This window comes from Lissotriton helveticus, chromosome 7 (genome assembly GCF_964261635.1).
Source record: "Lissotriton helveticus chromosome 7, aLisHel1.1, whole genome shotgun sequence".
Lineage (NCBI taxonomy): Eukaryota > Metazoa > Chordata > Amphibia > Caudata > Salamandridae > Lissotriton > Lissotriton helveticus.
In genome coordinates this window covers 228,065,376-228,077,548 of record NC_136068.1, presented here as the reverse complement: position 1 = coordinate 228,077,548, position 12,173 = coordinate 228,065,376, and the positions used below count along the sequence as shown (strand labels likewise).

The 12,173-nt window shown below is 42.1% G+C and overlaps 1 protein-coding gene across 1 annotated transcript in view; it reads left to right on the top strand.

Annotated features, from left to right (window-relative positions):
• MIMS2 (mitochondrial inner membrane scaffold 2) overlaps positions 1-11,680 on the top strand; it is a 137,445-nt gene extending 125,765 nt beyond the window's left edge. Inside the window, exon 3 of the mRNA XM_078652017.1 lies at positions 9,975-11,680. Coding sequence (XP_078508143.1) covers positions 9,975-10,188 — 214 coding nt within the window. The 3' untranslated portion in view covers positions 10,189-11,680. The remainder of the gene's footprint in view (positions 1-9,974) is intronic.
• Positions 11,681-12,173: the final 493 nt, after the last annotated feature.

The following is a 12,173-nucleotide window of genomic DNA, read 5'->3' as shown; positions in this document are numbered from 1 at the left end:
CAGCCCAGCCCAGACTCACTCAGGAAAGGTAGGACACACATCATTTCACCCCCAACGTGGCTGTCTGAGAGAATGCCCCCCCCCCCAACGTGGCTGTCTGAGAGAATGCACATCTCCGCCCCTGTCCCTCCAAAGCCAGACAGTCAATCCACAAACCAGCAGAGGCATACAGGATGGGGAAGCAAGAAAATACCCACTTTCTAAAAGTGGTATTTTCAAACATACAACATAAAAATCATCTTTACTAAAAGACGCATTTTTATATTCCGAGTTCAGGCATACTAAACTTTATCTTTCTGTCTCGTCACAAGTTATATTTATCAGATGTTATAAATAAGATTCCATTCTATCCTATGGGACAGATAGCCTTTCAATAGTGAAAAAAGAAATTGGCAGTATTTCACTATCCGGACATGCCACACACATCGATCAAGGCATGTCCTACCTTTCTCATACACTGCACCCTGCCCACAGGGGTACCATGGGCCTATCTTAGGGGTGACTCACAAGTTAGAAAGGGAGGGATAGGGCCTGGTAAGTGGGTGCCCTTGCCAGGTCGACATGGCTGTACCAAACTGCGCACAGATACTGCAGTGGCAGGTCTGAGTTATGTTTGAAAGGCTGCTTGTGTAGGTGGCACAGTAAGTGCTGAAGGCCCACTAGCAGCATTTAATGTACAGGTCCTGGGTACACACAGTTCACTGTACTAGTGACTTAGTAGTGAATCAAATACCCAATCATGAAAACACTAATCCATCATAACACTTTACAGGGTGAGCATATGCACTTTAGCACTGATCAGCAGTTGTAAAGTGCCCAGAGTCATAAAACCAACAAAAACACCTCTGAAACAGAAGGCCAAAAAGCAAAAAGTCTGGATATAAACCTGCTGGATGAGCCAGGTCTAACAATCTCCTAAGCCTCAAAAGGTAAATGTAACATTTTTGAAGAAAAGGAGAACTGATACCTGTTTCTCACTCCAACTCCACTGCAGGCTTAAGTAGAAGAGTATGTTAGCAGTCAAACTTGTCAGTGCATCACTCATTGACAGGTGTTATCAATGTAACCAAGCCCCATACTCAGTAAGTAGAAAAATAACGGGTATATTACAAAATCATTTTTATTATGCATTATTTGTCTACTAGTTGTGCATTAGGATAATTAGAAGTATTATAAACAGTTCAGCAACAATTATGCGGATTAATGCAAAGGTTAAATATGCCCCAGTCATATTTCATCACGTTTTTTTATAACCTTTATTTATTGGTTTTCAATAAAGACACAGTGGGGACACAGTTACAAGCGTGCGGTCAGGAGGGGCCCGAGGACAAAGTGCAATTACTTAAACAGTACGTTATCACTTTTTACATTACCAGTTGCCTTATGTCTAGGAGCTTGACAATGAAACTATCAAGGACGTAATCTCACATTTTACGTAGTCCTACTAACACTCGCATGTGACGCATGCTTCATCACACATGGTAACATGCATATCCCACTAGTTTGAAATATATGCTAAAGTGCCAAGTCATTCACTGCCTCCCTGCATACGTTGTGTGTTCTCGCTTTAAGTTTGAACAACATGTTCAGTTCCTGAATCACAGTACAAGAAAATTGAACAGCGCTTCTTGTTTAAAATAGAAAATACAAAAACCTATACTGCTTTCCTTCCTTTTACATACATTATGGAACACTCAACCTCATTTTTCTCTTAACTATCTTTCAGCTGCCTCATTTACAAACCATGTGTTCACCAGGGATTGTAAATATTCCTCCTCAGTCGTTTTAGTTTGACAATGAGAAAATATAACAATTTAAACACATTTTTATTAGCTGAAAAATCAAACTCACAAGGTAGCCATTTTCTATGCCTTTCACTTGCACCAGCCAGGCTCTGCATCTAAATGCACAAGCAGTTTTATGTACTGCTTGCAACCAGGCTTACATTGCATGTAATCTGAAAGCCAGATACACCTACCTTAACTGATCAGGTATCCAGTGTTCTAACAAGTGTTAGGAAGCGTAATAAAAAAGGTTGTCAAATACATAATATTTACTGGCAAAAGAAAAGTCTCAAATGTGAGAATTCTGCTCCTGCTGCTAACGTTCAGATTAGATCTTACCAGTGGAAATATGATCACCTTTAAATATCCATTGGTATGGGTTTTCCTCAGTAATATGAACCGAAAATGCATTTCTTAGAAAATACATTAACTTACCTGTATAGAATTAGTGTTCTTAATTAGCCAATATGATCTAAAGAAGTATGTTAATAATATAAGATCATTCTGCATGATTGTTGCTGCAACTTTAATTTGGATTTCCAGTATTCTGAATGTTGCTATTTCGCTGGGTTCAAGTGTGATGGTGAATTTTCCAGTGGGGCAGTAAGCTACTGTGACTCGAAATGCTGAATGACCGAAAGCGTATTGTAAATTAGCAGCAGCTTGCCTCATGGACAAAAGACATCCATAAATCAGCCACTTCCCCAAATTACCTGTGTAATGAGTGTGGTGTTCTACAGGGGCTATCGTGCTTTCACAATACAACGGAACTGCAGAGAAACCCGAGAGGAAAAGACAAAAATGATATCTACTAAATTGTATAGTTCTTCTGACTGCAAAAGTGAGTCAACTACTGGTCCTTCTAGATATGCACAGCATATTGAGTCAAAGAGTTTCTCCATTTGAGGGTAACACTAGTCTAATTATAAACTATGTTTGGAAAAGGAGTGGATAGAGTTTGAGAGTAACCATCTTCTGAGAGTTACCATCTTCCTGATGCATTATGAAGAAAGAAGATGCACACCCTTTGAAATTTGTGATCCAAAATTAGGTCATTATTTCTCAAGAGGTGCCATTTCCTCATTACAACAGCCTAGATAAAAAGTTCTATAATGACATCTGTCGTTATGACATTTTGTCTGTCCTCTGGATAGCTTTACACAATATAAAGGCAGTTTCTTTTATTAAAAAGTGACGAGCATAGGAGATGGTTGCACATGTAAACCAAGATGTCCACAGTGCTTAGAGTTGCATCGCATACGTGCTCAGATGGCTATTTTTACAATAGATTTGTGAAATTATTTTGATGTCTGGTTGTGTCTTGTGTTTTTTGCAGCTACCACGACGCTGTAGATCTGCAATTTGGCTGCTTTGGTGCTCACTAGACTGGTTTTATCTGGCGGTTACTCTGTCAGGGGCTCCATAGTTGAACTTGCACTTCAGTGAAGAGGTTGCAATATCACGGAGGCGGTACTTTCTACACATATTTCATCCTGCCTCTTAAAGGGATTATTTTAATGATCTCTTTCTTGCTTTGTGCTGGGTGAGGCTGTCAATAAGGATTTGCTGCTCTTTTTAGGTCTCGCCTGAGCCAATGCGCTTGCGCATTGCTCCGGCGAGATTATAGCAAGCGGAAAAGAAAAGTCTACCAAAACGGCTGCGGACCGCATACAGTTCATGTGATCTATGCGCGTGCACACCATCATCGCCAGCCACATAACACACCACCATTTGTCTGTGCCTCGGCATCAGACTTCAAAGGCTGCCGCTCCCCCGCCCCCCGCGTGCACATTGCGCACCACCATTTGTGTGTGCCTCGGTATCGGACTTCAAAGGCTGCCGCTCCCCGCCCTCCCTTCCCCACCACAGCAATGCTGAGAGCTTGTTCCTGGACGAAAGTGAAAGCCTACCGTGCTTGTTTACAGTAGCCTTGCTCCTCAAATGCTGTTGCTGTGTTGCCATCTCCCTAGGGACACTCAGCTTGAAAACACTCGACTTGCTAGCTGCAATGCTACATCCGCTATGCTTTGCCTCTAGACACGTTGATCCCTCGCAGACTGTGCTGACTCTGCCCCTCCTGATTCTGAAACTGACCAACGCAGTCTCTTCTCTCTGTCTTATGATGTCTGCCCTGCCACCATTTACTTCGGTTCCTCACCCTCACCCCTCACCCTCACCCCTCCTCACCCTCACCCCTCCTCACCCTCACCCCTCCTCACCCTCACCCCTCCTCACCCTCACCCCTCCTCACCCTCACACCTCCTCACCCTCACACCTCCTCACCCTCACACCTCCTCACCCTCACACACCCTCACCCACCCTCACCCCCGTCACCCCTGTCACCCTCACCTCCCTCACCCACCCACCCTCACCCACCCTCACCCACCCTCACTCACCCTCACTCCCTCATACCCTCACCCTCACACACCACATCACTCAGAAACACCACCACATCACTCAGGGGCACCACTCCGGGGCACCACCACATCACTCAGGGACACCACCACATCACTCAGGGACACCACCACATCACTCAGGGACACCACCACATCACTCAGGGACACCACCGCATCACTCGGGGACACCACCGCATCACTCCGGGATACCACCGCATCACTCGGGGACACCACCGCATCACTCGGGGACACCACCGCATCCCTCGGGGACACCACCGCATCCCTCGGGGACACCACCGCATCCCTCGGGGACACCACCGCATCCCTCGGGGACACCACCGCATCCCTCGGGGACACCACCACATCCCTCGGGGGCACCACCACATCACTAGGGGACACCACCACATCACTCGGGAACACCACATCACTCTGGAACACCACCATCGAAAGTCTAGTCTGGAAAATGCATTGTGTTGTGCTGACACGCAAGTTCCATCCCAGTTGCAAGGGTGCATTTGTCTCCGTGTCAGCTAAGTAATTTTCGTGGATAAGTACCCGAAGTGCTGCCATTGCCCTAGGATGTAAACTACAGGAAGGGCCCAATCGGTCTAATGTATCATCCATGTTGGTGTTAAAATCCCCACCCCAAATTATAGTAGTGTTCCAAAGCTTTGCGATTTTTAACCAGATATCAATATAAAAAGAACGGGGTCGTCTTTGTTGGGTCCATAGTTTGCCGCCAGCGTGACCTGTCTCAAGTTGAGAGCCCTCCAGAATGACGTAAATGCCTTCTGGATCCCCGGGGTTGAGACATCACCCACCTGAGTTCTCTGCGTATTAACACGGCAACCCCACCTTACCATAGTTGAAGTGTGGTGACGCGAATACCTCACCCCACCAGTGGGCCCACAATCTAGGTGCCGATGAACTGCAGAAGTGTGTCTCTTGGAGAAAGCAGACATCTACTTTGTGTCTGAGGAAATGTGTGTACTGCACGTGTTTTCCTGTGGTCGTTGAGACCACGAATATTCCATGTTCAGCATGTTGCAGATGCCATTCTAGGTGCACAGATAAGAGATCATGGGTGTCTGCCCATTACTGAGTAGGCTGAGTCGTAGTCCACCTGAATGTACGCCAATATGACAATCTCACTGTGTGAATAGGAAGTAATACGCCATGCGATTTTAAAATTTAAGAACATCACTCCAAGCATATAAAGAAGATTCCCCAGCAACCGATCCCAAAGCAATGTCGACTGTTAAAACAATCCCATCCCTGAGGGACTAGGAATTTCCGGCGAACTACCCTGCCAGTAACATCTGGTTGGCTGAGCCTTGCTACACATCTCCAGAAACCCAATGTAACGCAACATCACAGCACACTACAGTAAAGTGGAACATCACAAACAGTGATAATAGTAAGGCCATCTGTAGTAATTAAACCTATCGGCATACGCCTATGTAGGTACCGTCCTGCACCAAATGAGGGAACTTCTCTTCGGCTATAACCCCAGCAAGGCCAATTAATAATTGTCACTTTGTCGAGCATCAGAAGATGTATGAGGAGAGGCCCTTGGGGAGCAACGCAGCCCACCAACATGTTTAGCCATTTTGAGGGCAGATTTGGCATCTGTGAAGTAATGTGATTTCCATTTCTATGAGACATGGAATTTGCTTGGGTACATGAGTACATATGACACACCCGCCTCCTGGAGAATGTTTTTAGTTGGCAAAAAGTCTCGGCGGGCAGTCTGAACCGAGGGAGTGAAGTCAGGGTAAAATGAAATGTTATCTTGACCACCTGGAGGAAACGCTCACCTCTGTGCCGGGTCTGCCTCCCCTGGCGCCATGGTCCATCACGGCTATCCCTGCATCCGGCCCACCTGCGCAGCCCCATCGGGCACCCAGCCACCTCAGTGCACCCTTCCCTTCAGGAATCCACAGTCTCGCAGGCCTGGGCTGCCAATGACTGAGGCCCCTCCACCGATCTGGCCCCAAGGTGCAGCGCAGTCCTCGTCCACCAGGCTCGCAATCAGCCCTGTCCCACAGTTGGTGCCAGCCGAGCTCACACCAGGGAAATCGCCCTCAGACAGGGCCGCACAGTGTAATAGTAGTATGCCGATATAGGTTCTCCTGGGTTGCTCCAATTTTGGATGCATAAATGAAGCATTTTATGCTCGACAGGCAGAGACCTCTCAGAGCGACCATCTTGCTGCTCGGCAAAGCTGCGACCCCTTTTTATAAAATACTTCAGTCTCTTCTATGTTACTACTTTTATTTCACAATTTTTAACATAGCCCTAGTGTTGAAGGTTCTTTCAAAGATGCCATTGTTATTGTACTCCCAAAATCGGATTAAAATCTTACTTTAGTAGCCAATTACTAATCAATATGTCTGATAAACCGAAGTTGTAAAATCTGTGAAAAAATCTTAACAAAACTCGTTACCCCAATTTTCAGTTCTATAATACAGTGTGACCAAGTAGGCTTTATAAAATGTTAGCCACTCTGCTCATAACACAACACACGAATTATATGTCACTTTTTATCCTACATTGACAATATCGGGTATCTTGCTAGTCTGTTAGTTTGGATGCTGGAAAAAGCTTTCAACAAAGTAAACTGGAAATTCTTATTTAAAACATTGGAATCTTTTAATTTCGGTCCTAAATGTAGGATTTTGTTAAAGCATTATCAACTTGTCCTCTGGCTAAAATGTATGTCAATGGCAGTTTTTCTACCACCTTTAATTTATATACAAGTAGTGGACAATGATGTCCCCTTTTACCCCTTGTGTTTCTTTTTGCTAAAGAACCTTTATTATGTTTAATTCATAATAGGAACCAATTTAAATATATTATAATACAGGATATGACTTTAAAGGGTTCAGTCTACACTGACAATGTTTTATTGTACATTGATGAATATTCTATTTCTATTCAATATATTTTAAATACCATTAACCAACATGCTTGAGTATTTGGATATACCTTGAATATTAGTAAAATTTTGTTTTTCTTTTTAAATATTGTATGTACTTCTGATTGTTAGCTGGCACAAATATTGTATGGCATCCTGTCCGCCTCCAATATCTTGGCATTGTTTTCTCCACATTGATCAAAGAAACGATTGACACAAACGCTATTAAGTTAATTACTAAAACAAGGGTCAATTTAGAGAAATTGTCCTCTCCATTTAATTTGGTGGGGTTGAAGTAAAGCTGTTAAAATGGTCTTTACTGCACTTCTAAATTGTATACACTATCTATGCTACCATTATGCTTTCCGGCTAGTTTTTATTATAAAAATGTGAACAAGCTAATTAACTAATTTATTTGGGATAAGCAGCCTTCCTCCATAAGATATACATTTTTACAGTTGAATCGAAAAAGATGGTGGGATGAGTTTACCTGATTTTAAGTAATAACATTCATCATTTCTAATTGCACAAAGTTTGATATGGTTTTAAAATGATACCCATTCTTCCGTTTCCGTTACCAGTTTGTTTGTCTATATCTAATAGTAAATTTGGCAAAAACAAGCCAATTATTAATGCTACTAAATTTGCCTTTCTGAATTTTGATACAAGGTTTAGATCTAATATAAAAACCTCTAAACGTTTCTCTTTTGTATCATTTTAAACTAAAGATGAATAAGCATATATTATATTAGAACACATAGATTGAGGATGGTATATTCCATGTTGATCATATCTGTTAAGGAGGTATCTTTTTCAGAGCTGCTACACAAATTCCATTTATATGGAACAGATTATCCTAAAAATAAATGCCTGTGTAATTTTATTCTCGATGCTTTACCATCTGCCAAAGTGTCTGATACAAAATGATGTATTAACTTCTTTAGGCGCTCTGGCCACATTGCTTCATCAACAGAGAGAAATCCAGTCTTACTGATTTTGTACAAATATGAAACTTTGACTTAGACGTTCAGCTTTCCATAAGTCCGCGGAGAATGGTCATGGCATGTTGCAGGTTATTTACCTGCCTCTATAACCCAAACTAATTTCTTCATTTTATAAAAAAAAATGTATGGCCTCCATTTAAAATGTTTAAGGTAAAATTAGTTGATAGCCCATAATGCTTACATTTCAAATGCTCAATAGGATCATTAAAACATGTTATATGGCTGCTGGATCATTTTCAAATTCTGTACAGATATTTGGAAATTGATTGCAACCATTTTTTATTTCAATATACAACTTTTGTTTGTAAATATCAAGCCCTTGTGTATCCTCTTATTAATGATGATACGGAATTCTTTGATTTTCTTATTTCTTCAGTAATTAAAGTAACTACTCTTAATTTGAAGGATAGAAGTCAGTTGTTGTTCATGCTAGGCCATCTTAGTTGTGGTCCATCAAGTGGATTCTGTACTCCTAACAAATCCCCAGTACCTTCCTATTCAATGTGGTCAACTCCTGGCTCGTATGTTTTCTAAGTCTAATTAACCACTTGGGAGCTAGTAAACAAACCTCCCCAGTGCTGCGCTGTCCATTATCCGGTGCTGAACTGGACGTCCAGCGGTCGCACGCAGCACTGGGGAGGTAGTGCCCGTGACGACCGTTGGCCGACGGCAGCACTTAAGGGGTTAATTATATTCATAATGTATATCTGAAGTTCTAGATGTTACTGTAGCCCTTTATAATTTCATGTTATTGTTTACAACAGGCTTTTTACTGTAGTGAACCTTAATTCCTTAATGATACGATTGTTTATTTATTGTTGTTTAATTCACCTCTATCTTCGTAATATTTTTTGTATGTTCACAATTCTGTGTCTGCATAATCTGCAATAAAAATGTTGAACTATAGAAGGGATCAACGCAGATTACATTGAGCATTTTATATGCACCATCTTGATTTTGTAAATGCTTCTTGTGTTCAAATATCTGATTGTTCCTTGCAAAGTGTTGAGGTGTTGAAGAGGGGATGGTCACTAGTTAAGGGTACTTGTGGTTTTTGCTCCCAAGCTGTGAATCAGATGGTTCAATAGAGTTGGTCTGCAGTTCAGTATGTCAGTTTTTTAAATCAGGTAGCCAAAATGCACGCTGTCAAAACAGCTGAAAGCATCAGAAAATAAGGAGTACTGACGCAAGCCAGGAAGACGAGCATTGAAAGCAGCACAGGCTAGCGGTACTAATGTCAGTATTACAATTCAATGTCCGTTTAGTTGACTTTTATAGTGGACCCAAACCCTGGCCACCAAGCCCAATCCGCCCCGACATCCGGTCAGTGCTTTCTCAGTTAGCCTAGAGTTGGCGAGCACCTTAAGGCAACTGGTATTCTTTTAACTGAGTGTGCTTTCCCGAACTACCAGAACCACACACAGCGATAGTGTTTTGATGGTGAAAACATTCAGGCTTGGTACACAAGAAAACTGAGAGATGTTGGTAAGGCTTCCTCAGTTCCTGTTCTTACCAACCCCTCCACTGTTGGCTACAAATGAGTGCTGTTGAGCTGCTCAGAGCTTCAAAATAGGTCAATCTTAGAATGCCATTAGGTGTGCAGTGTTGTCTCAGCTACCCCAGATGCTTTGATAAACCAAAGTACATGGGTATCAAATATCAGACCATTTGCATTTTGCAATAACTCAAAAAAATACCTTTGTGTACACTATAGGAACAAGAATAGGACATCTTTGGCCAACATTTGGTCAGATCTGAAAATCTATACATCCTTCTGTTATTGATGACCAACAATATGCTTGTGTTAACATTATATGTATTAAATCTTATATGGACTTTTTTTTAACACTTCATATCTTTTTTTCCTCTACAGTGGTGTCGACATCAGTGCACTCCTCCTTAAAATTGGATTTAGCGAAGCAGTGGTACAGTCCAGAATGGCAGCTGGCACAAGCACCTTCGTTCTAGCCTATGCCATCCACAAACTCTTTGCACCAGTTCGCATCAGCATCACTCTGGTTTCTGTGCCTTTTATAGTTCGTTATTTCCGAAAGATAGGCTTTTTCAAGAATCCAGCACCAAAGTAATAATGCAAACCTAAAATTGACTAATTTCTACACAATAACTAACTAGATATATGTATATATATTTTTTAATCTGCTGGTCTCTGGCTATTAAAGTAGCGTGATTGTCACCACTGTGTACTTTGTTTTATACATATTGACTGTTGTGTGATTTTCGTACCTTTGACATTCTATACTTTTCAGTGGTTAGAACCGGTGGGGTCTTTTAACTGAGGGGGAAGATAACAAATGTTGCAACTGGAGTGACCCTCTGAGACAGAGCAGAATCCTGCACATTTTCTTCCAGTGTTAACCTCCACGTGAAGAATAATGGAGACTTGTAAAATAACTGAATGGTCAAGAGGCTTAAAAAAAAAAATAACCTGCATGTTCTTACTCATTCGTTCCTCGTTCAAATTTAAGGTTCTTGAAATGCCGATAGTGTATTATCATGGATTCAGGCACATTTTGGATTGAAAAATACAGAAAATTGACTTCAGTTGGAAAACCATAAGAAGCCACAGCTAGAAATATTAATAAGAAGCTCATTTCCACTTTACGTTCCGGAGTTAACAATTCTAGGTCATCTTATTGTATGTCATTGGTCGCAGTAATGGCTGCTTGATATTGTTGGTGTGTTTTTTATTATCGCAGTTGGTATGATTTTATGAAAAGGCGGCTATTGTTGTGGCGCGGCACTCAAGTCCCTCCAGTGACTGTGCTTTGATTCCCCATGTCACTTCCCCACCACAACACAGGACAGGCTCAGACCCCTCTGCTACTACTACTACCACCACCACTACATGTTGAATGTCACCAACTGTTTTCACTTTCTTCTCTTTATACTTTTCTCTGAATGTTTTATGCAATTCTTGCCATGTCCAACGGTTCGTTCACCTGTGGGCATCGTTAGATAATAGCAGATGCTCATTTGCAGACTCCCCCACCTGAAGGGCTCCACCACCCATGCCTTGTTTCCCCTATGGTGAATGATGATGAACAACTACCCCGTCCCCCAGCAGCCTTCCACAATGGTAGCCAAGTGATGAGTACTTCATAGCCAACATAAGCTATTTTGACCATTCTCCAGTGTCCGCCTTGGAACCTTCTACCAACATCAGGATGTGGCCCGCAATGCACCAAGTAGACTAATGCATTTCAGCTTGAATTGACTTGTTACTTTGACATTCCATACTTCAAATGTACCTAATTTATGTTTTCTTTCTAGGTCGGGTTAGACCTCAGTTATAATGTGAAGTCTCGGGCATGTCAATATTAACATTTGCGGAATAAGTGTCTCCGAAATCGTAGTGTATGGATTTTTGAGGTTTTCATCGAGACACTCAGATTCTCAGTGCATCTTGTGTTTGTAGTGAAAAATAACACCGGTGCTCAATTTCTGCTAAAAGGACTATGCAATACATAGTGTATGGGCAGTGATGTCTAAAAGATGTCAGCCCTTGTTAATTTTTTCTGTGAATGAACGCTCTATTAAAGCAAGTTTAATCACTAAAAACATTTTAGCACTTGTTTCTTTAGTACGAATTGTGAAACGATGTGTGTGACAAACACACCTATTTTCTCTTAGGTCCATAATCCCGCCGACTTCCCCAGACTAGTATTGACACCCTAAGCAGCTGGGGATTGAAGAATTTCAGCACTAACTAAAATCAAAGTGAATGACTGTACATGCAACCACACTACCAACCTTTCCATCTCCCCCTCACTCAGTCCCTGTTCTCATGCTGAGGAGGTTGCTTACGATTCTAACTAAAATTACATGGGTCCGTACTTGGCCATAATTTTCTTTTGGTACCATGTGCTGGTGGCACCTTGCTCTTACATGGGCGCTTCCTTGCGCTCTGTTGCTGCTCTTATTTTTTCCTGCCCCAGAATAATGAATTTAAAGAATGCCTAACCCGTGGTTTCCAGTTCTCCCACTAGCTATGCTTGCAATGTTTAGTCACTGGTCATCCCATATGCTGTGATGTTATACTATTGGGTCCTCA